Below are 25,637 nucleotides of genomic sequence, written 5' to 3' on the forward strand. Positions count from 1 at the left end.
TTGAGACAAGAGCTGCAGTTTGAGTTTGAGTTTATTTCGAACATGCAAGCATACAACATGATACATCACAATTTCCAGTTTCTCTTTTCAACATGTTCAAAAAGGAGTAGGAAGAAGCAGAGCTTATTTAATCATACCCCTTTTCTTTTACATAACAGTTGCTAAAACTTTTGTTCACTTCCTGTTCTCAATCTATTCACAATATACTCCATAAGTAATCACAATAAAAATAAATAAATAATACTCGGTGAAGTAAGTTACATTTCATACAGTGAGATGAGTAAGATTATTTTGAAAATGAATGGATGGATGAAATAAATTCAGAATGTTTAACATGGTTCTTCTTCTTTGTACTTTGTAAACTCTTTAAGTTTGAAGAGTTTCTTGAAGTGTATCATATTAGTACATTGTTTGATTTCTTTGCTTAATCCATTCCATAATTTAATTCCACATACTGATATACTGAAAGTCTTAAGTGTTGTACGAGCATACAAATGTTTTAAATTACATTTTTCTCTAAGATTATATTTCTATAGTGATGCATAGTTGGTTATGGTTTGAATTCATATCCAACAATTGCAAGAATGACTTTTTATTGTCAATATCGGCTACTGAGTTCATTTTTTCTGCTGGTGGTGTGCCTCAGAATTTTTTCAATGAAAAAAAATGTGCCTTGGCTCAGAACAGGTTGAAAAACATATCCAGTATATACATTTACCACACAATATTATCAAACATGCCTACATTTTAATTTTTAAATGACAGTCTCCTATTTATTACAAATAGTTAGAGATGTCCGATAATGCCTTTTTTGCCGATATCCGATATTCCGATATTGTCCAACTCTTAATCACTGATTCCGATATCAACCGATACAGATATATACAATCGTGGAATTAACACATTATTATGCCTAATTTTGTTGTGATGCCTCGCTGGATGCATCTAACAATGTAACAAGGTTTTCCAAAATAAATCGACTCAAGTTATGGAAAAAAATGCCCACATGGCACTGCCATATTTATTATTGAAGTCACAAAGTGCATTATTTTTTTTAACATGCCTCAAAACAGCAGCTTGGACTTTGGGACATGCTCTCCGTGAGAGAGCATGAGGAGGTTGAGGTGGGGGGGATATGGGGTAGCGGGGGGTGTATATTGTAGCGTCCCGGAAGAGTTAGTGCTGCAAGGGGTTCTGGGTATGTGTTCTGTTGTGGTTATGTTGTGTTACGGTGTGGATGTTCTCCCAAAATGTGTTTGTCATTCTTGTTTGGTGTGGGTTCACAGTGTGGTGCATATTTGTAACAGTGTTAAAGGCCTACTGAAACCCACTACTACCGACCACGCAGTCTGATAGTTTATATATCAATGATGAAATCTTAACATTGCAACACGTGCCAATATGGCCAGGTTAGATTACTAAAGTGTAATTTTAAATTTCCAGCGAAATATTCTGCTGAAAACGTCTCGGTATGATGACGTTTGCGCGTGATGTCACGGATTGTGCGGACATATTGGGACAGCATTGTGGCCAGCCATTAAGTCGTCTGTTTTCATCGCAAAACTCCACAGTATTCTGGACATCTGTGTTGGTGAATCTTTTGCAATTTGTTTAATGAACAATGGAGACAGCAAAGAAGAAAGCTGTAGGTGGGATACAGCAACACAACCAGGGGGACTTTGAGTTGGATAGCAGACGCGCTACCGTGAGTACGCAGCTTTGGCTTCCAAACATTTGATCACTTGCCCGTACGTGCGTGCCGCTATGTGCATGTCACGTACGTAACGTTGGGGAAATATATGTGCTGTATGAACTTTACGGAGGTGAACGGTACTTTGGGCTGTGGGATTGAGTGTGTTGTGCGGGTGTTTGATTTGTATTGGTGGGTTATATGGACGGGAGGGGGGAGGTGTTTGTTATGCGGATTAATTTGTGGCATATTAAATATAAGCCTGGTTGTGTTGTGGCTAATAGAATATATATATGTCTTGTGTTTATTTACTGTTTTAGTCATTCCCAGCTGAATATTAGGTCCCACCTGCCTCTCTCAGCATCTTCCCTATCTGAATGGCTTCCACTGCCCTCTAATCCTTCACTCTCACTATCCTCATCCACAAATCTTTCATCCTCGCTCAAATGAATGGGGTAATCGTCGCTTTCTCGGTACGAATCGCTCTCGCTGCTGCTGGCCATGATTGTAAACAATGTGCAGATGTGAGGCGCTCCACAACCTGTGACGTCACGCTACTTCCGGTACAGGCAAGGCTTTTTTATCAGCGACCAAAAGTTGCAAACTTTATCGTCGATGTTCTCTACTAAATCCTTTCAGCAAAAATATGGCAATATCGCGAAATGATCAAGTATGACACATAGAATGGACCTGCTATCCCCGTTTAAATAAGAACATTTCGTTTCAGTAGGCCTTTAAAGTTGTTTATACGGCCACCCTCAGTGTGACCTGTATGGCTGTTGACCAAGTATGCGGGGGCATTCACTTGTGTGTGTGAAAAGCCGTAGATGTTATGTGACTGGGCCGCGACGCAAAGGCAGCGCCTTTGAGGTTTAATGGCATTCTGTACTTCTCCCTACGTCCGCGTATACCACTCCTTACAGTGGCTTATTAAAAAGTCATACATTTTACTTTTTGAAACCGATACCGATAATTTACGATATTACATTTTAAAGCATTTATCGGCCGATAATATCGGCAGTCTGATATTATCGGACATCTCTACAAATAGTACATGATATTTAAACTGCTGTCCTCATTTCTTGCATGAGTAACTTCAAAAACATGCTCACAGCTTATACAAAGATTACAAATGATACTGTTTCTGTTTTGGTATTTTTTGCTTTTTTTGTTTGTTAAAATAATGACTGGCGGTGACGTGTTTTGTGCAGATGTGCAGTATCTCCGTCTCCCATTGGCCACTTGCGGGGCCTGTTTATGGCTTGGATGCAGGAGGCAGGAGGGGCGGGGCTTGGGAGGAGGCGAGGCGCGAGGATGGAGAAGGACCCGGATGCTGATGCGAGTGATGCGAAGGAAGGAAGAGAGGCGAGAAATCATCGATTTACGGCAAGAAACGCCAGGGGAGTGTGATACAACAGGGCCTATACACCTCATCCACTATCAGTTGGAGCGAAAGTGGCCGATAATCGCGCGGGGATATTGCGGCGTGCACCTGTGCGCGTTGAGGGGACGCGGAGAAGATGCTGTGATATCGGCGGCGGGCTACTCTCAGGGATGTAGAGTCGAGCGCTCGGGAGGGCAGACTGGGAGGGCAGGAGGACTTTACACGACGCTGGAATGCGGTTTCTTCGCCACCTTTTGAGGGAATGAGGCGTCTGTTTCCCGACAAGTGTACCCGTTTCTTGGTGGCGCACAATTTGAGGCGGTGTCGCTTCTTTTGACAGGCGGCCGCTGGGTCAAGGCGCCGAAAGCTAAAGCTAGCCTCGCTGCTGTGTGGGAGAGCGGCGGCGAGGCTACACTAACTCGCATGTTTGTTGCACTTGGAAGGAGACAAACAAAAAATAGGCCTGCCAGTGAAATAAATATTCACTAGTGCTTCATTATTTGCTTTGATGGTTCAATGTGATACTTCTATAAATGCGTCTTTTAACAGCCGTCATATAGCTACCTAACTAGATGCTAGTTATGCAAATAAGCTAATGCTTCAACTCATTAGTTTGCCATGTTTACGTTTATTCCTCTGTTGTGTCCGCCTGTCCGCTTCAAGCCAGCACTACCGAGCTGTTAATCAGCACACTCCATAAGTGCAGGTCGTCAGGGTTTAAATGGAGATTATAGACTGTCCTCCATATCTCCAGATATGACAATAACACCCGGATAAGCTCACAATAATTGCAATAATAGTGTAAGTGTGCCTCAAGCAGAGCAGTATGAGTAAGGAGCTGTCCCTGAGTCAGTCCGCTCAATATGTTGGGCCCTATCGACTGGAAAAAACCCTGGGAAAGGGGCAGACAGGTGAGCGGACGGTGATGGAATGGTCACGCTGCATTTTAACACAAGATAACCGGTCTTTTTTGTCGTCTTTTAGGACTGGTCAAGCTGGGCATCCACTGCATCACGGCTCAGAAGGTCGCCATTAAAATAGTCAACCGGGAGAAGTTGTCCGAGTCGGTTTTGATGAAGGTAAAGTTTGAGACTCACTCAGTGAAAATAATAATAATGCTCATTGTAATTTCTGTATTATTATTTATTTCGCTAACTGCTTCTTTGCTATCACTTTTACCATCATATTTGTACATGTCTTATTTGCTGAATTTGCTCTACTGTTGTTGTTGTGTTGTTCTTGTTGTGTTTGCTGTTGTTGTTTTTGTCTCTCTGTCTAATCTCCCTCTTGTCCCCACAATTTCCCCCTCTGTCTTTCCTTTTTTTCTCTTTCTATCCCCTCCTGCTCCAGCCCGGCTGCACCAAATGATAATATCAATACATTTAATAAAGTCAAATACAAATAAGGCAACAAGAGAAGTATCCTACACTTCTCTTTTGTAAAGTAAATCTGAACAGTCAATATGGGCATCTACATCAACTATATGATTTGCCTGAGAAGCTGGACAGGACAAAAAAATAAAAATAAAATAAAATACTACTTTAACCTTATTCTCTTTCTGCCAACAGGTCGAGAGGGAGATCGCCATTCTGAAACTGATTGAGCATCCGCACGTGTTAAAGCTGCACGATGTTTACGAGAATAACAAGTACCTGTGAGTTCACTTATACCAGACCTGGGCATTGTGCGGCCCGCGGGCCGCATCCGGCCCTTTGTACGTCCCTGTCCGGCCCGCGTGAGGCCAATTATAAATTACAAAATAAATTTTAAAAAGCATCTATTTCGAGTGTGCAATACAACGGTGCTGCTTTTGTTTTGAAAAGCGTTATTTGTATTACTTCCGTGTGGACGTATGCTCGTGCGCGCAGCGGCAATCTCAAATTACAAAATAAATTTAAAAAAACATCTGTCGTGCGTGCAATACAACTGTGCTGCTTTTATTTTGAAAAGTGTTATATGTGCGTATGTCCTGTGAGGGAAGGCGCACAGCGACTAAAAAGAGAAAAGTTGATGACGAATGGCGTGTTTTCAACAAGACAAGTAAAGGTAAAGCTGTGTGCTTATTTGTGGTACACACGTTGCTGTGTTTAAAGAATATAGTGTAACGACCTGCTGAAGTAGATGTTGTCTTCTTGAGTTGCGTAAATGAGGAGTGAGGAGACGTGCGTGTGGAAGGAACGAGATATGTTGAGCTGTGTTAGTATAGCTTGCTCAATAAAAGTTTAAAAAGAGCGTCAGACTTGATGTGCACTTCTTCTGGACGCTACGATTGGTGGCAGAAGTAAAACTTTGCGCATACTGCACTGTTTGTGTGCTACGTCATCGGGAGGTACGTGCCACGTGAGGAGCTCGCCGCAAAGAGAGAGAGAGAGAGAGCGTTTACAGGTGCAGCCACGCTGCTTGCCACGGGGGGAATTCCGCCCTCAATGAAGACTCCCAGGTTTGATGGCAAGGCGAACTGGGAGGCATTTCATCCCACTTCTGACATCAATTGTAGCGTCCAGAAGAAGTGCACACCAAGTCTGATGCACTTTTTAAACTTTTATTGAGCATGCTATACTAACACTGCTCAACTTATCTCGTTCTTTCCAAAAGGAAAACCAATCCTCACTCCTCATTTCCGCAACAGCAACGCTTCCTCCTTCTTCGCCAATCACCTTACAGGCGTGCTACGTTCACAACGTTTTCTTATCTGGTTAAATAAAGGTTTTACAACAAAGAGGATGCAGGATAAAGTGACAGAAATTGAAATTTTTGTATTGTAATATACATCAGGAAGTGTTGTGTAAGAAAGTGTTAAAAATAAAACCATCAAAAGCCATCTGCTTTTGTATAAAGATAAGTTAGGTTAAATGAAAATATTATTATTATTATTATCTATCTTACGGTATATCAAAAATAATTTGAGCAAAATTTAATTGAAATATTGTCAGTGTGGCCCTCCAGCAGTGCTCGGGTTGCTCATGCGGCCCCCGGTAAAAATTAATTGCCCACCCCTGACTTATACAGTATTCGCACAATCCAATCCAATCCAATCCACTTTATTTGTATAGCACATTTAAACAACAAAAATGTTTCCAAAGTGTTGCACAACAATATTAAAAACAATATTCAAATATTATCCTTGGCCCCACCAATGACTGAATAAAAACAACAACAAAATAAATATAAAACCAATATAAAAACAATATAAAAATAAATATGATTAAAAACTATTTTAAAGGGTAAAACCAATTAAGGACAAGCGGTAGAAAATGGATGGATGGAAATAGAAATCAAAATTTAAAAACACAGAGGACCACACAACTCACGTATTGTTAAAAGCCAGAGAATAAAAGTGGGTCTTAAGACGAGACTTTAAACACTCCACTGTGGGAGCAGTTTGAACATGGAGGGGCAGAGTGTTCCAGAGCCTAGGACCGACCACAGAGAAGGCCCTGTCTCCCCTGGTTTTAAGTCTCGTCTTGGGCACCACGAGCTGGAGCTGGCTCTCGGACCTCAGAGCGCGCGCAGGAGTGTAAATTTGGATGAGGTCCGAGATATAATGAGGTGCCAGTCCATGTAAAGCTTTAAAAGCAAAAAGCAAGATTTTAAAATCAATTCTAAAATGAACAGGGAGCCAGTGCAAAGTCTCAATCAAGAATTGGGGTTATATGCTCGCGTTTCCTGGCCCCTGTTAAAAGTCGTGCTGCCGCGTTCTGGACTAACTGCAACCGGGAGAGAGCTTTTTGGCTAATGCCAGCATAAAGTGCATTGCAGTAGTCCAGACGACTTGAAATAAAAGCATGCACGACTTGTTCAAAAAGGTTAAAAAATAAAAACGGTTTTATCTTTGCTAAAAGACGAAGATGATAAAAACACAACCCACATACTGTATTATATTCACACAGCTGCACAACATAATGAGTAAAGTTAGTCAATACTCACTTATGACTGGCATATTCGGGAAAGTATTGGTTTAACAAAAGTGTCTTGGTCGTAGTCTGAACTGCATCCAACTGAGAGCTATATTTACTATTTTATTAACATTTATTTACTATTCATTGCCAAAAATTGTTTGTAAAAAAAAAAAAAAATCTTCTGTGAATGCTTGCAGGTACCTGGTATTGGAACATGTGTCAGGAGGGGAACTGTTTGACTACCTGGTAAAAAAAGGACGACTGACTCCCAAAGAAGCCAGAAAGTTCTTCAGGCAGATAATCTCCGCTCTGGACTTCTGCCACAGTCACTCCATCTGGTTGGTTCTTGCATTACAAGTGCTTTCACTCCTCGATTTTTAGTCATTTGTACAGATGGTCACTTAGACCGAATATGTAATTTAAATAAAAACAAAACGAACAAAAACAGGTGGTAGGACATCTGATACGGCCTTTGAGAATTCTTAACCACAACACACACTGCTTACAGACATCGCATTTGTGAAGCTGAAGTTTAAAAAAAAATGCAGTTCAAAGCATTTTGGACATGCTAAACTTTCAGAACTGACCTGTCACGGATTGGAAAAAAGAATTAGAGAACATGACTGAGGAGTTTGACAGTGATATATAAAAAAATATATATATATATGTATATTTGACTTAATCATTAAGTATAATATATTTTTGGCTGGGAATTAAACAAAGGATTTATAGAAATTGTTTATTATGTTGTTGTTTGTCCATATGCACTGCGATTGGCTGGCCACCAGTCTTTGGTGTCTCTCGCCGGAAATCAGCTGGGATAGGCTCCAGCATACCTGTGACCCTCAATGAGGGTAAGCGGTATAGAAAATGTATACATGTATTTTTATTATTATAATATATTTTAAAAAAACACAAAAAAACAATTGTAGATTTAAAGGCCCTCTGATGGGGCGGTATAGCTCGGTTGGTAGAGCGGCCGTGCCAGCAACTTGAGGGTTGCAGGTTCGATCCCCGCTTCCGCCATCCTAGTCACTGCCGTTGTGTCCTTGGGCAAGACACTTGACCCACCTGCTCCCAGTGCCACCCACACTGGTTTAAATGTAACTTAGATATTGGGTTTCACAATGTAAAGCGCTTTGAGTCACTTGAGAAAAAGCGCTATATAAATGTAATTCACTTCACTTCACTTCACCCTCAACCCAACCCCAAACTAGACGATTTCTGCAGTTTAATAAATAAATGCCCCCAACTTGCTACTATACAGTGCATCTGGAAGGTATTCAGAGCGCTTCACTTTTTCCACATTTTGTTATGTTATTCCTTATTCCAAAATTGAATACATAAATGTTTGTCCTCAAAATTTCACACACAACACCCAATAATGACAATGTGAAAATGTTTGTTTTTGAGATTTTTGTAAATTGATCAAAAAAAGAAAAAGAAAAAGAAAAAGAAATCTCATGTACATAAGTATTCACGGTCTTTACCATTAAGCTCAAAAGTAAGCTCATGTGCATCTTGTTTCAACTGATCATCCTTGAGATGTTCCTATAGCTTAATTGGAGTCCACCTGTGGTAAATTCAGTTGTTTGGACATGATTTGGACTTGATTTGGAAAGGCACATATATAATGTCTATATATAAGGTCCCACACTTGACAGTGCATGGCAGAGCACAAACTAAGCATGAAGTCGAAATCATTTTCTGTAGACCTCTGAGACAGGGTTGATTGAAGGCACATATCTGGGTAAATGCACAAGAAAATATCTGCTACCTTGAAGGTCCCAATGAGCAGTGTCCTCCATCATCCGTAAATGAAAGAAGTTAGGAACCACCGGGACTCTTCCAAGAGCTGGCCGGCCGTCTATAATGAACAATAGGAGAAGAAGGGCTCGAGTCAGGGAGGTGAGCCCGATGGTCACATTGTGAGATGTACAGCATTCCTCTGTGAAGAGAAGAAAACCTTCCAGAAGGACAACCATCTCTGCAGCAAACCACCAATCACGTCTGTATGGTAGAGTAGGCAGACGGAAGCCATTCCTTAGTAAAAAACACATAGTAGCCCGCCTGGAGTTTGCCAACATGCACCTAATAGACTCTCAGACCACGAGAAACAAAATTCTCTGGTCTGATGAGACAAAGATTGAACTATTTTGCATGAATGCCAGGTGTCATGTTTGGAGGAAAGCAGGCACTGCTCATCACCAGGCCAATACCATCCCTACAGTGAAGCAAGGTGGTGGCAGCAACATGCTGTGGGGATGTTTTTCAGCAGCAGGAACAGGGCGACTAGTCAGAACAGAGGGAACAATGAATGCAGCAATGTAGAGAGACATTGTGGATGAAAAACTGCTCCAGAGTGCTCTTGAACTCAGACTGGGGCGACGGTTCATCTTTCAGCAGAACAACGACCCTAAGCACAAAGCCAAGGTATCAAAAGAAAGGCTTATAGACAACTCTGGAAATGTCCTTGAGTGGCCCAGCCAGAGCCCAGACTTGAATCAGATTACACGTCTCTGGAGGGATCTGAAAATTGCTGTGCAGCGACGCTTCCTATACAATATCATGGAGCTTGAGAGGTGCTGCAAAGAGGAATGAGTAAATCTCCCCAAAGATAGGTGTGTCAAGCTTGAGTCTGCAATTTCTGTCAAAGGTGCATCAACAAAATATTGAGCAAAGGCTGTGTATAGTTATGTGCATGTGATTTATTGCTTTATTATTGTAATACATTGGCAAAAAGCTCTTAAAAACTTTTTCACATGGTCATTATGGGGAATTGTGTGTAAAAGTTTGAGAACAAAAATGAATTTATTCCATTTTGGAATAAGGCTGTGACATAACAAAATGTGAAGAAAAAAGTGAAGCGCTGTAAATACTTTCCGGATACTTACAGACAAAAAAAAAAAAGTGCAGTTCCCCCTTAACAAATGTTTAAGACCACCACACAAATTAGGGTTTATGCCACAGGTTACACCTAAATAAACATATGTAATGACCAAAATCATACAGTATTTTCTTGCCACCGCGTGCTTCAAATTTAGTGGCTTTATCACATCGCTGTTTTTTTAAAGCACATTTTTCAACATGTTTGATGTAAATTAAACATTTTCAAACATAAAAAAGTGACTAAATGAACTAAAAATATAAATTCTACTGTAGTACTGGCCATGAAAGGAGGCCAAACCAATCATAGTGCACTGTTCAGTACTGTCTTCATCACCATATTGGTTAAAAGAGTGTAAAGGTGACTAAAGGTTGTTAGTCACATATCCAGCGGGCTCCAATGATGTTGAAAAAAATATTTAGAAGGTTGTAAACTGTTTTTTGATGGAAATTAGTTTATCGCGGTCATGTACAGAACAGCGATTAACGAGCAGCGACTGTACTACGTAGAAAACTTTAACTTAAATTATATATATAATGCTAAAATATAACCCTAAATGAACATCATTAGTGATATATTACAAAAATCATTATACGGTGTATAATATGATAAATAATATTTATAAGCCCTTTAGCCTAAATTATATATTTAGTGCTAAAATATAATTATTCCTGTATATTAACTTTTTTTTAAAACAAAAAATAGTAAGTATATAATTATTGATTATGGCATCAACAATCAAATTATAGTTATTTACTTGCATTTCTAAACAATATTTGTTTAAGTGGTTAAATGTTATGCTTGATTATTTAGGAAGATCTTTGACCTGGCGTAAGTTGTGTAATACATTTTCTAAGGACAGTTTTTGAGTAAATCAACTAGTAATAATTCCTAAAAGGGTGACGTTTCTTTAAACTGTACAGTCATTATTTATGCACTGATGCAGCCACAGAGACCTGAAGCCTGAGAACCTGCTGCTGGATGAGAAGAACAACATCCGTATCGCTGACTTTGGCATGGCGTCCCTCCAGGTGGGAGACAGTCTGTTGGAGACTAGCTGCGGGTGAGTGTAGTCAGAAAAAATATGCTCCGAAAAAACCCCAAACATCAAATTTTTTCGAATGCACATGTAATAATGCAAACAATCTTCTTTACCTCAGATCACCACATTACGCTTGCCCTGAAGTCATACGGGTAAGTAATATTTGTCAGTGCCAAATACACATTTCCTGTTATGTGCCAAATGGCATCTGCTTTTATATAAATGTTATGGCTCGTATGGGATTCTGTCTTTGCTAGGGAGAGAAGTATGATGGTAGGAGAGCAGATGTATGGAGCTGTGGTGTCATTCTTTTTGCTCTGCTGGTGGTAAGTCTTTTTGTGGACTTGAAGGTCTGGAGTTCAGTGTTTTCCCATTTATTGACCACCCTTTTGTGCTCTCCACCTTTGCCAGGGCGCCTTGCCATTCGACCATGACAATTTACGGCAGCTCTTGGAGAAAGTAAAGAGCGGCGTGTTCCACATGCCGCACTTCATACCCCCGGACTGCCAGTCCCTGCTCAAGGGCATGATTGAGGTCAACCCTGAAAAGCGACTAACGGTATGTGACAGTGGGTCATACCCACATCCACATATCCACTCTATGGACACACCTTTTAATAGCAATAACAAATAAGTCTTAGTGGTTTCACAGTCATGTATTGGACACAATCTTGCATTTCCTGTTAGAATTTAGACAGTTTGAAAGTGGTTTTATCACGCCATGTTTTGTGTGTTAGTTGTTAATAAGCTGTGTTTATGTACACCTTTCTCCTCCGAAGAAGCGCTATTGTGCACTTATCCTCTTTTTACATATACCGTCCACTGTAACTGCCCTTATCTATCGTAGTAGATGCCATACTGTATATCAGTACAAAAACATTAGAGGGTGGGACAGGAGGACATAAAAGACATAGCTACAGTAAGTGTAGCACCACACTCTGAGCCCCCATACATGGTATGATAGGCCCTCCATCCCACCCTAAACCCAATGTCGCCACCCCATACACACACATTTGATATGTTAACATGCACTAAAAAACTAGATATTGCACGGATTTTGTTGAAAACCTCTTTTTAAAACACATTTAAAACCTTGAGTAAGGTTTTTGACTTTTCAAATGTGGGAAAAACATATCTACATAAACCCCTCTAAATAATTTAGTTTTGGTTTTTTTTGGAAAAAAATATAAAATCTATACAAAGTGACCAGAATAATAATTTAAATAATAATATAACCTGTCATTATTAACTTAAATGTGTATGTATAAATATGGAATTTTGCCTTTACTTGTGTAAACAATGTAAAGTAGAGATTGGCTGATTCACATAGGATTATTATCAGTGGCTAGTACGAATCATAATAATACACAATAATGTCATTAGTGCATCTCTTGGGGGTTAAGTCTCCAACTATCTTTAAAAACTAGTGACATCTCATTTTATAACTTTAATTGAGGGCCTTTGAACGCACCACAAATATTTGCAATGAGATGCAAAAGTGAAACTTAAAACATAATAAATAGATCTAAGGATCTGACCAATCTAAGACTAGATGTGACCAATTGAGAACCAAATAGAAACAAATAGGTTTAATTTATTTGTACCTTTCGTCTATCCCTGTATCCTTGTCCCAAAATTATGGTGCTCCGTGTGACTGCTTAAGGGTGAGCTTTGATGACGTTAGGATGTCTGTGTTGAGTGAAGTGTTCCATGCTAGGTTTGCCGCTATTCAGGGAGAATTAAACATTTTGCTTTCTTGATAGGGAGGTGTAAGTAGTTAGACGTTCTCTCTTTTGATTTAAGCCAAGTTATTATTGAAATTTCATGGCTATATTTATTTTATATGGACATATATGACATGGTTTCACATCCCCATTTGCCCCTCCACTTTGACGACCCTGGCTATGTGAGCTAAAGTACTAACATTACACTAACATTTTAGCAGCAACATCATGCTAGGTTAGCCTATATTTTGACTAAAAACTAAATCATCAAACCTACAGTTCCCACTTATGCAGGATAGTTGGAAGACTTCCAGGCTTTATTTCAAGATGGAAGCAAAGCCTTTCCTTAGCAAGCTCTTCTACTTAGCAGTGGGTCAGATGCGGTATCATGTCCATGAGGAAAGAGTTTTTTCCCTTCATGAAGTGACATAATTAAAAACAAGATTTTTTAGAACGACTTAAACAGCGAGTAGGGACACAACAATAATATAGAAACAAAAGTGAAAAAGATTAAACTGTGTGCTATCTCTATAAAAAAATATGTTACCATTCTCCTCTTGTCTGTCTTACAGCTTGAGACCATTCAGAAACATGCTTGGTATCTGTGAGTATACTGTCATTTGTCTGTGAAGTACTATTTTTAAGCAATGCTACATCATATTCAGTCACATTCATTATACTCATGACACGCATGTGTGTGTGTGTGTGTCCCAGGGGTGGTCGTAATGAGCCTTGTCCAGAGCAGCCTCCTCCCAGAAGAGTGTGTGTGAGGCGAATCTTATCCCTGACTGAGCTGGACCCAGATGTGCTTGACAGCATGCACTCGCTGGGCTGTTTCAGAGACAGGGTCAAGCTCACGCGGGATTTACAATGTGAAGAGTAAGCCACCCCTTAATTTTTTTTCACAATCCCAAATATGACAAATGGGTTACTCAGAGACCAGTTGTACCTCAAATGAAACTGAGTATAATTTTAGGATGTTTTTGGCGCCATCTGGTTTTTATTAGGCCTATTCCAAACTGCTAAGATCTTTTTTTTTTTTTACAGAGGAATTTAGCCAAGGCTTTAACTCATGTTTTATAGTTAATTCCATTTCAAGGTGCGCCCTTTACAAGCGCCTGCTATCTTTCCAAATTGTGTTTTTCATTTGGACTCATGTTCTATAGGATTGAGGATGTTTATAGATGAAGAGAAGCATGTTGATAAAGCTGCTCAAGCCGGCACAAAGAAACGCTGACTAGTAAGCGTGCTAAACTAATAGCTAATAAAAAGAAGCTGAGGACTTGAATAGAAACAAGGGAAGCCTATTTGGACTCAGGCAGCCATTCCACAAAAAATTTAAATAAATAAAAAAGGAAAGCTGTTCTTTAAAATTTGTTTAGAAAAATCTAACTAGTGAGGTTCTTCCTTTTGAAAACATAAATAGTTTTGTATTGGGTTATTGTTAAAGGTGTTGACTGATTGTCTTTAGAAGAGGCCAGATGGTGAAATTTTAAGCAAAAACATGGACTTCTATTGTGGGTACTCTTCACTTTTCTTGTACGCCTCTGAACTCCTTAACGACTGTGTCTTATTTTTTGTGTTTGTTCCTTTCAGAGAAAACCAAGAGAAGATGATTTATTACCTACTGCTTGACAGGAAAGAGCGCTACCCCAGCTATGAGGACGAGGACTTGCCGCCACGCAATGATGCTGGTCAGTCTCTAGGAGGCAGTATAGCTTCACTTCTAAAGGGAAGCTGTAGCTGAAGATACTTTTAGCTTTTGCCACAGTTCTTTAAAGGGATGCTGTTAACCTCAAGCAGCTGTTGAAAGGGTGCTAACCTTTGAAAGTGTTTTAAGCATTATATCCCACCCTCTTCTGGCTTTAAGCACATAAACTACGCCCCACGTACTTCACGCACATACATTAGTTAAATTGTTTTATCAGCTAATAGTGATTTGCCAAAGTTTAGCTACTAACATTGTCTATCATTGAATGTACAGTCTATTGCAACAAAACCATGACTGCAAATTGTTAGTTGCTTGTTGCGTGTGGGTTTGTTATCAGACTGCCCCTAGTGACAAGCAATTTATAATATTGAGATAATAATTTTTAAAATATGGAAAATTAAAAATATATATATATATATATATGTTCTGTTAAACCACGATTGTTAACATAAGCCAGCCGGTGGTGTTCTTGTTATATTTTTTGGTTTGAATAATGTAACTCTGACCAAAATGCAAATAGCAACTATACAAAATGATTAGTAGTCCTTTTTATTCACTCATTGAAGCTTTTTATTAGCAGATTGTGAGGGAAGAGAATACATTATATGATGATGTAAAGTTTACACAGTACAGTACATTTTCTGTACAATTGACCACTAAATGGTAACACCTGAATAACTTCTGCAACTTGTCAGGGTACTCGATAATCTATTCATGGTACAAATATATCCATCCATCCATCCATTTTCTACCGCTTGTCCCTTTCGGTGCTGGAGCCTATCTCAGCTGCGTTCGGGCGGAAGGCGGTGTACACTATTAGCATAATACAGTCATCATACAAAATAATGATCAAAACAGAGTCACTATAGACATCATAATAATGTAGAAATGTGGGTCCCAACTTTTTGGGGATATTACAGCAAGCAGTGAATGGTAGAAGCTCAGAGAGCATGAGAAAACATATACACAATTATTTACAATCCAAGGGTGGGATGTGGAGGGTGGGGATGGTTTTAGGTAAAATTTGAAACCGCTTAAAGGTGCTCTTTCAGTGCGGTTTTGAAGGAGGACAGGGATGCACTTACTTTTACACCTTTTGGGAGTGCATTCCATATTGAAGTGGCATTAAAGGAGTATGAGTTAAGACCCTTGTTAGATTGGAATCTGGGTTTGATGTGATTTGTGAAACTCCCCCGAGTGTTGTGGTTATGGCGGTCAAGTAGTTTGACATGTACATCAGTTTCAGGGAGGTGTAGCAAATTTTGTATACGAGGTTCAGTGCAAGTTGTTTAACTCTGTCCTCCATGCTGGGCAAGCCCACTTTGGAGATGTGGGTAGGAGTGAGGTGAGATCTGTGGTGGAGGTTTGAGAAGTAGCCTGACTAGCTCATTTTGGGATTTTTGCAGTCTTGATTTAAGGATGCCTGCCTGAGGATGTCCATATAAATGTATGCAGATTTGTGATTTTTAATGGTTACTGTGCAGATCCTCCTAGAAAGCGCGTTGACTCTCCCATGCTGACGCGACACGGACGCTGCCGTCCAGAGAGGAAGAGCCTGGAGGTGCTGAGTGTCACTGAACAGGGGTCTCCCACGCCTCCACGCAGGGCCCTGGACACCGCACACAGTCAGAGGTACAGTACATCAAACTTATGTTCTGTGTGGAATACAACATTATGTACATTTTAATGAATGAGTTGTTTTGATGCACCTTCAGGTCTCGCTCAGTGAGTGGAGCTTCCACTGGTCTCTCCTCCAGCCCTCTCAGTAGTCCCAGGGTAAGACTCAGCTGTTGCTGCTCTACTTGCTGGCAATGGCTGAACAAACCGCCAAAGTCTATTGGTAACATTTTTATCCCCCTGATGTAAAGTCTATAACCGATACTTTGTACAAGAATACTTTGAAAATGATTACATTGCACATGTTTTGTTAAAACCACACCTAACCTCCAGAAACATCCCATGTATCAATCTCCTCTAATTATTTTTGAACATTATCACAAATCAAGCTCCTCAGGTTAAACCTCATTCGGCAGGTTTGTGTGACATTTTCAATTTTTTACTATGCTCATGTCACTTCTCTTCCATACCTTGCATGAACAGCTAATGTGTGCGAGTAATTAGGAAATTGAATCATTGCACCTGTCTCTATCACAACTGTCGCTGTATGATATCAATGTTTTGTCACGGTTAGACTTTCATTGGACACTTTCACAACTCACAAGATGCAGTCTTCTGTCATGAAGCATGATATTCATTTCCATCCTTCTTTCTCCATGTTCCATCCCCTCTCTTTCTTGTTTTCCATTTGCCCCAAACCCCACAAAACCCACTCCCCAGTCCTACCAAAGCCCCATCTTCACTTTCAGCCAATCAGATGTCATCTCTGCTGCCGCTACCCCCCAAACAAAGGAGCCCAAACAGGGAAGCGTCACGACACCTCGCACAGCACGGGCCCTCGAAAAGCCCAAAGCTCCCCCCCATCCAAAGACCCAGACCCTACCCACCAAGGGACCCACCGAACGGCCTCACTTCCAGCCAATCAAATCCCTGCCTCTACACAACCCATCCTCCCGCTCCCCATCCCCTTCTCCGCTTCTCTCACCCATTCCCCGTTTCTTCTTCCCTTCGTCATCAGTTCTTAAGTCCGTGACTAAGAGCTTGTACCCAAACTCTGCCCACTCTGTGCCACAGGTCACTCCCCAGGGCTCTCCGTTGCCCACGCCTTTGGGCACCCCTGTCCACCACCCTCACCACCCTTCCTCCACCCCACCCTCCTCCTCCTCGTCCTCATCCTCCTCGCGGGCAGAGGGAGGGGGCGGGGTGGGCTCTCTTTCGCTGACCCCGCCCTCCAGCCCTGGAGGAGGAAGCGGGATAGCGGCCAGCAGCTCCGCCCATTGGAGAACTCGCCTGAATTCTTTTAAGAACAACTTGCTGGGCTCACCTCGGTTCCATCGCCGCAAACTGCAAGGTGAACGGCCTTGTATATCCTCTTGAGAACCAGCATCCTCTGCAGCTGACATTACGTTTCCTTTGTCGGTTACAAATTCATGAAACATTTGTTATGCAAAACAGAAATGTCCACTGCAGAGGATGCTGGCATTATGTGTGCACCAATTCTATCTATATTATATGCAGAATAGCACATGTGATTAAACTTGTCTATTTTAGTTCCAACATCAGAAGACATGTCCAGTTTAACACCAGAATCCAGCCCTGAGTAAGTCACATAAATGTTAAAATGTCCAAATTCCTGCTCTCCGCTTTGATTATTTCTGCTTCTCGTGCCCTAACAGGCTGGCTAAGAAGTCTTGGTTTGGCAACTTCATTGGCCTGGAAAAAGAGGAGCAGATCTTTGTGGTTATCAGAGACAAACCTCTGAGTTCTGTCAAAGCCGACATTGTCCACGCTTTCCTGTCTGTAAGTATTTATTGTGCTGTCACATATCACTAAGCTCACTAGCTTGGCCTTATTCACATTCACTCTCTTGACCTACGCGCTTCATCTCAGTCTTTATATCTGTGTCGTCTTTATTTCAGTCTTGCTCACTAGTTGCATGTTGATGAATCACTTTGCTTTCGCCCACGGCTCACTCTTTCTCTCCTCTCCTCACCCTCACCCTTTGTCTCCCTTTTACACTCACGTCGGCCCTCCGTACTTCTCCCGCCTCGTAAGTCTGTCGGTCTCTCGGCTTCTTCTCTTTCTCCCCACCACACAGATCCCGTCGCTCAGCCACAGCGTCATCTCCCAGACAAGCTTCAGAGCCGAATACAAGTCCTCCGGCGGCCCTTCCGTCTTCCAGAAGCCCGTCAAGTTTCAGGTGGATATTGCCTTCTCCGAGGGCGAGAGGGAGCGGGACCGGGAGAGGACCGAGAGGGAGGGCAGGAGAGAGACGGGAATCTACAGCGTGACGTTCACCCTCATATCAGGTAAGTTAAGAGAATGTATATCAAAATACAAAAGTAAGAGAAAGAGAGTCCACCCGTTTCTGTCTCAGGCCAACACAGAGATGCTAAGGCATGCTTTTATTTCCTGTCGCTTAAACTATTGTAACGGTCTGCTCTCTAGTCTTTCCAAAATGAATATTAGAATTCTACAGTTATTACAAAATGCAGGTGCGCGTGCTGATGAGGACCAGAGGACAGGAGTACATTAAACCAATTTTAAAGTTGCTGCATTGGCTCCATGTCCTCTTCAGGGTCGATATTAAAGTTCTATTATAAGTCTTTAAATGTCTTAAAGGCCTTGCACCTTCTTATCTATTTGACCTGCTTTTACTGTATCAACCCTCACAGATCCTGAGGTCCTTTGGCCACAAACTTTTATCTTTACCAAATACCAGAACAAAGACTCAAATTTGAGGCGGCATATAGCCACTATGGCCCCCACCTGTGGATCAGCCTGTTGATATTTTTTTATTAAAAGGTTAAAGCTACACCTTTTTAATCAGGCTCTTTACTGATCATTTTAAACCCTCCTTAGGTTTTTTATTTTTATTTATGTTCTGTTATTTTCTATTCTATTTATTGATATTATTCTGTCAATGTTATGTTTTATTTATGTGTTAATGTATTATTTATATTACATTTCTTAATATACTTTATAATGTTTTGTAATATATTTTGGATGGTGTTCGTTTTAGTTATTGCCCAGTGTTGATGTTTGTTATTGTCAATAGTGTTGTGTTTGTGGGTTTTCTTCTGTCCTTTATTTTTTTTATTTTTTATGTTAAGCACTTTGTGTTGCCACTTGCCTGTGTATGGAAAGTGCTATAAAAATTACGATTTATTTATTTATTGATTGATTGATTGATTGATTGATTGTTTGAATGTATTTCCTTATAAAGCGCTTTGGGGCTTTTATGTACACAACTGCAGAGAGTACCTATTATGTGTAAAGCATTTGTTTGGGGTAGGAAGGGTAGGTGCTTCATTTGTACACATGCATTTGTTACATTCTTGTGTTGGCATTGTTGGTCTAAACCCAAGGATGCAGAGCAATGTGCACGAAAGAAGTCTGTTTAATTAGGGAAAACAGAGGTAGTGCAAAACAAACTTGCACAGCATGGAAGTGCACAGAAGACCAATACTTGTCAAGGTACAAAGCGCAATGATCCAGCTCAGGCGAGACTAAATACGCTAGATTAACGACTGGAAAATAGGTGTACTGGCAGGAATCAAAACAGAGAGTAAAGGTGCAGCAAAACAAGGAATCCAAAAGGAAGTAGAAACATAATAGGAGCACCAAGACAGGAAATTATACAAAACACAGGAAAATTGTGAACAACGTCAAAACTGTCATGTGGGGTCATGACAGCATTGTTTTTCTCATTAAACTTCACCATAAACTTCAACTTTATGCTTTATGCTCTGGAAATGCAGCAATAATACTTGGTTTGACAACCACTGCTGTTAATTTACATTTGCGTGTGCATCTTTAGGTCCAAGTCGCAGGTTCAGACGAGTGGTGGAAACGATCCAAGCCCAGCTTCTCAGCTCCCATGATCAACCCCTGGTGCAAGCCCTATCTGGTGAGATTGTGCATGCATCATGGAAAATCATGTAGCTCATGAACTATATACACATGCATCTTAAGCATTTTTTAACATATTTTAAAAGTTTATTAATGTAGTACTTTAATGTAAAAGAATGAAAGTATGTGCAATGTAACTACATTTAAAGGCCTACTGAAACCCACTACTACCGACCACGCAGTCTGACAGTTTATATATCAATGATGAAATCTTAACATTGCAACACATGCCAATACGGCCGGGTTAACTTATAAAGTGCAATTTTAAATTTCCCGGCAAACTTCCGGCTGAAAACGTTTCGATATGATGACGTTTGCGCGTGACGTCAACAATTGAAGCGGAAGTATTCGGAGCCCATTGAATCCAATACAAAAAGCTCTGTTTTCATCTCAAAATTCCACGGTATTCTGGACATCTGTGTTGGTGAATCTTTTGCAATTTGTTTAATGAACAATGGAGACTGCAAAGAAGAAAGTTGTAGGTGGGATCGGTGTATTAGCGGCTGGCTGTAGCAACACAACCAGGAGGACTTACTTGGATAGCAGACGCGCTAGCCGCCGACCGCACAGATGACCGGGTGAAGTCCTTCATCCTTCCGTCGATCGCTGGAATGCAGGTGAGCACGGGTGTTGATGAGCAGATGAGGGCTGGCTGGCGTAGGTGGAGCGCTAATGTTTTTATCATAGCTCTGTGAGGTCCCATTGCTAAGTTAGCTTCAATGGCGTCGTTAGCAACAGCATTGTTAATCTTCGCCAAGCTGGAAAGCATTAACCGTGTATTTACATGTCCAGGGTTTAATAGTATTGTTGATTTTCTGTCTATCCTTCCAGTCAGGGGTTTATTTCTTTTGTTTATATCTGCATTTGAGCCCGATGCTATCACGTTAGCTCAGTAGCTAAAGTGTTTCGCCGATGTATTGTCGTGGAGATAAAAGTCACTGTGAATGTCCATTTTGCGTTCTCGACTCTCATTTTCAAGAGGATATAGTATTCGAGGTGGTTTAAAATACAAATCCGTGAGCCACAATAGAAAAAGGAGAGAGTGTGGAATCCAATTAGCCCTTTTACCTAAGTTACGGTCAGAGCGAAAAAAGATACGTTCTGCACTGCACGCTAGTCCTTCACTTTCACGTTCCTCATTCACGAATCTTTCATCCTCGCTCAAATTAATGGGGTAATCGTCGCTTTCTCGGTCCGAATCTCTCTCGCTGCTGGTGTAAACAATAGGAAAATGTGAGCAGCCTTTCCTCCGGTGTCGTCACGCTACTTCCGGTAGGGGCAAGGCTTTTTTTTTATCAGAGATCAAAAGTTGCGAACTTTATCGTCGTTGTTCTATACTAAATCCTTTCAGCAAAAATATGGCAATATCGCGAAATGATCAAGTATGACACATAGAATGGATCTGCTATCCCCGTTTAAATAAAAAAAAATCATTTCAGTAGGCCTTTAAAGTATCAGGAGTGTGAAACACATGCTATTACAATATTGATTCTGTTGCTGCTGTATTGTGCAATACGTATAATATTATCGATGATAAATTACCTTTTGATTAAAAATAACTATGTTATGCCACTCTCCAATTATTGCCTGCTTCCACATTGTACCCTAGCTATAAAAATACAATTTATCATAATTAATAAAAAGCAGTTTTGAAAATGATTTACATGTATATTATAGGGCTCGAAAGGGCATGTGATTACGCAATGAATTGTGGGGCAGCTGTAGCCATTTTTGCTTGTCAAAACTTTGTTTTACATGGGTGTACTGTACCCGCAGTAATGTGAGCGACAGCAACAAACTGGATTAAAATGGATCGTACAAAATAAAAGATCAAGGGACTGTACCGAGACAAACTGCTGTACACTATTCCAAATGATCGCTACATTGAGAGAAAAAAAGGTAAAATTGGTGTAATTTATACATACGAGCACATCCAGTGAACAAGAAATTTGAGTAAACTGCTGCCATTGTCGAAACCAAACGTATCTATATTTTGTCAAAAGAGTCAGTTTTTATACCGGTGAAGAATTTCAGAATGCAAAGGCTGTTAAGGCTCTTTGTCTTCCGTTCAATTTGCCCATAATCTGCGGCTTTCATCTCTTATGTGTCTCTTATGTTATTGAGTGAGGGTGCCCAACCTCTATTCATATGCAGGTTTGCCTGAATAAATAAGCCCATTATTACTTTGGAATACTTTGATCACTGTGCTACTGTTCCAAAAATAATACTCATTCATTTTTGTGCTTACCCATGACTAAAAGTAAACAGACGGCATGCTTTTTTCAAAAATACTGTACGTTCATTGGCAACACTAAAATTGTCCCGAGTGAATGAATGTGAGTATGAATGTTGCCTGTCTATCTGTGTTGGCCCTGCGATGAGGTGGCGACTTGTCCAAGGTGTACCCCGCCTTCTGCCCGAATGCAGCTGAGATAGGTTCCACCGACCCCCGCAACCGGATGGATGAATGGATGTACGTTGTTTGTGGCCTGCAGCTAGCTTGGCTAATAGCCTACTAAACGCTACGTGTGAAACACAATAAAACAGGCTTTGGATGCTGTGAACACACCAACATGTTACAGTGTTTCCCAGGGGGCGTCGCCCGAGACAGGTGGGTGGTTGTAAGGAATAGTGTAACTCGGGCTACAGAAGCCTACAATTTTTGGTTTTCCGCTCCATTTGCTGAATGGCGATATACAGGTATATCTCAAAACACAAAACAGTCCTACTTACCTGAGATACTAAGTATGTCATTATTATGACTTCAATATTTTGACTTAGTAATTTACTAAGTCAAAATAATGACTTACTAAGTCAAAATAATGACAAAATAATGACTTACTAAGTCAACTTAATACGTGTTTGCAATAAGCGTTTGAAAAAAAGAGTTAAAAGTGGGCCCACATGCTGACATATGCTCAACTCATCATGCTTAATTTATTACAGCATTTGGGAAGCCTGTAGTTGATTTTTGTTATGTAAATGTTATATTTTTATCAACCTGTGATAGCAGGTACCCCGCCATTCAAAACTAGGCTGCTACATTACTGATGATTAATGTAACTATAGCTGAAAAAATAGTACAATAGCAATAGGAGAGACTATTCATCCCTGAACACCATGGAGTTCATGTAGGCTTTATGATGCCGTTACATTATTATATCAACTATCAGAGACAGCTTCAGGAAACTCTTCATTTAACACAATGTTGTTTTTTGCTGCTTCAACACAGCTCAATCAACACAGAAAAAGTCTATAGATGTATAAAAGGTGTTGACTTGTTTTCCTAATTGGAGCTTAAAATTGCCTCAAAAATAAGTATAGCATGTGTACATAAAAGTTACTTTTCTGTTCTTGTCTCCTGATCCTTTCCCAGATGAGAAGAACGGACGACCCCACAGGACCCCCACCCGCCAAAACTCGAGGCGCTCAGAGGGTGGGGGCGACAGGTGCGAGTGGGGCGACCGAGCAGATGGCGCAGGCATTGGAGGCAGCGGGGGAGTTCTGCAGCGCAGAGGCTCAGCGAAAGAGAGAACCCGACTGCTGTCCACCAACGGAACTCAATCTCAACCGTAGGTTAAAAAGTGCAAGCACGCAGCAGGATGCTCAACCAACACTAAAGCTCTTTTAACTTCATCTCCAAGCATTCATGCGAGCCACACACTTCTGCTATCCTTCCTTGGCTAGCTAGATATTAGCAAGGATTGAGCCTTCCCCCCATTGTGCTTTTGTTTTTAGCAAAGATTTTGATCCTTTGGATTACCTGGATTCCAACCCCTTAAATGAAAAAGATGGGATCATCCTTTAATGGAAACATACTATGTGAATGAGTAGTTTGGTATCCATGGTAGATACAGCTTCCCAAAGTCCTAACTAGGATTTTGAAGCGCTAATGTGCATGCCAGTTAGCAAATCAGCCTGCTAAAGGAAGCTGATATGACCCGATAGGCTGGGCCACCATAGCATTGTACTACAGCATTTGATACCAAAAAGAATTAAGCGTGTTGTCATGGCTCTCACTCCTAAAATTAACCCGTGTGTGTTCATGTCACTCTCAGGCAACATGCAACTACTAGTCCATACTAAAACACGCGGCTAATTAAACCTGCAGCGTTAGCATCCTTTGGCCTCCTCACCGAGTGGGCTTGAGCTGATCTGCTCAGGAAGGCAGCGGCCTACACTGACTCAAAGAAAACCAACCAAGTAAGCTAAGTAAGTGAATGTGAAAAATATATTTTTATTTAGTTATTTATTTCCTTTGAGGACATGCAGCGAGAGCAGCAAAGACAGACATGCGTCAGTGCTGGAAAGATGAAACAGACTGGGTATTATTTTCGTTCTTGCTATTTCTACTCAGAGACAAGATGAACTAATGCATTTACCATTTTTGCATTGGACTCCTGTTGCTCTGAAGAATTTTTTTTTAATTTCAACAGAAATATGAACTTACTCTATGGAGAGAGAAAAAAACACTATGTGTGAATATTTCCATGAACCTCATCAGAGCTGTTTGTCTCACATTGAAAGAGAAAGACATTCCTGGCCTCTTGTCAAGCTTGCCTCCTTACCGAGTATTCCCATGAAGGACACACAACAGGATATTCATCTATTCACTGTATCACATTCCTGCTTGAACTGGACTTTGGAACGAGGAGAAGCGAGCAAAGCCTTTCAGAACACAGCGTTTATAGTCATCACGGCGACTCATACGGTCATGTAGTATTCCTCAAGTACTCTAATAGACTAGCTGATACTCATCACCAGTCTTCCATACAGCACAATATGCAACAGATGTCCAGGATGTTGTCCAATGAGTGCTAATTTAGGTTGTTTTGTTTACATATTTATTCACGTATACAGCCGTCTATTTATTAATTTATTTGCAAAGATATGCCAACAAAACATTTTTTCATTAATGTTTTTCTAGCACTTTTTTTTAAATGTCTAAGACACTGATAGCAGTATAAAGGGATCTTTTTGTTCATGTCATTCACCATGTTTATCTCTGGGAGATTGGTGGATGATGGCTGAGTAACAATAAGCTGCTGCAGATTGAACTTTTAGGTCTAAACAGAGGAACGCTACTGAAACTCTAAAAGGCTTCACCTCTTGCTTTTTCCGCCTCGTCCTTTTGAGCAATGTGTCCCCCCTCACATGTTGTGTAGCACCTCATCACTCACTTTATGATTGCTCACCATCATCATCATTCATCTTCTCTCACACACACGACACCTTCACTGTCACTGACCCAACTGTGGCCAAGATTGTAAACTATTCTCCATCCATAAGGGTCAGTAGAATAAGGTGTTTAAAAAAATGTCTGTATCATAATTTAAGTATAAAAAGTGCACTATTATAACTATTGCCTGTGATTTAAAAAGAAAAAAGAAGTTATGATTGAATTGATGGTTCAAATAAAGAGAGTCACCCTATTGTTATGGTTACAATAATAAATCCTAAATCCATGTGCGTGTGTATACTGTGATTTTTTAGTGTTTATCTTACATTATAGACTTGAATGTGTATTCTTATAACATAAAGATATTTCCTTTTAGAATATGTGGTAGAACAAGGTCATAAAAATTAGGACCTTAAAATTCAAATTTTACTCCAATGACAAAAATGTCAGCCTCCCAAAAACTGATTTTTTTTGGTAATATTTCTAAATAAATTATATGTAAAAACCCTGTATGTAAATATTCTCTTAGATGTAACTTTATTGATCCTCTAGATGTGTGCTGTCATGTTAATTGAGATTCCAGTAGCTGCAGC

General features: G+C 40.5%; 1 protein-coding gene across 9 annotated transcripts; it reads left to right on the forward strand.

Annotated features, from left to right (window-relative positions):
* The first annotated feature begins 2,826 nt into the window (after positions 1–2,826).
* brsk1a (BR serine/threonine kinase 1a) lies at positions 2,827–25,327 on the forward strand. Of its 9 annotated transcripts, XR_009827010.1 has the most exons (21): positions 2,827–3,985; positions 4,059–4,153; positions 4,643–4,728; positions 7,171–7,311; positions 10,807–10,923; positions 11,021–11,054; positions 11,160–11,228; positions 11,314–11,460; positions 13,198–13,229; positions 13,340–13,504; positions 14,222–14,319; positions 15,821–15,968; positions 16,052–16,112; positions 16,674–17,304; positions 17,505–17,553; positions 17,630–17,753; positions 18,052–18,262; positions 19,774–19,860; positions 23,227–23,437; positions 23,924–24,068; positions 24,129–25,327. XR_009827010.1 is itself a non-coding variant. In XM_062055799.1 (20 exons), the coding sequence occupies exons 1-20, from the start codon at positions 3,901–3,903 to the stop codon at positions 23,949–23,951; spliced, it is 2,607 nt and encodes an 868-aa protein (XP_061911783.1). In that variant the 5' UTR covers positions 2,827–3,900; the 3' UTR covers positions 23,952–25,327. The 9 variants fall into 9 exon arrangements, 8 of the variants coding, with proteins under 8 accessions (XP_061911783.1, XP_061911782.1, XP_061911790.1 ...); XM_062055799.1 differs by having other exon boundaries at positions 19,774–19,863; positions 23,242–23,437; positions 23,924–25,327; XM_062055798.1 differs by having other exon boundaries at positions 23,924–25,327.
* Positions 25,328–25,637: the final 310 nt, after the last annotated feature.

The sequence above is a fragment of the Entelurus aequoreus genome, linkage group LG08 (assembly GCF_033978785.1).
Source record: "Entelurus aequoreus isolate RoL-2023_Sb linkage group LG08, RoL_Eaeq_v1.1, whole genome shotgun sequence".
NCBI classification, from domain to species: Eukaryota; Metazoa; Chordata; class Actinopteri; order Syngnathiformes; family Syngnathidae; genus Entelurus; species Entelurus aequoreus.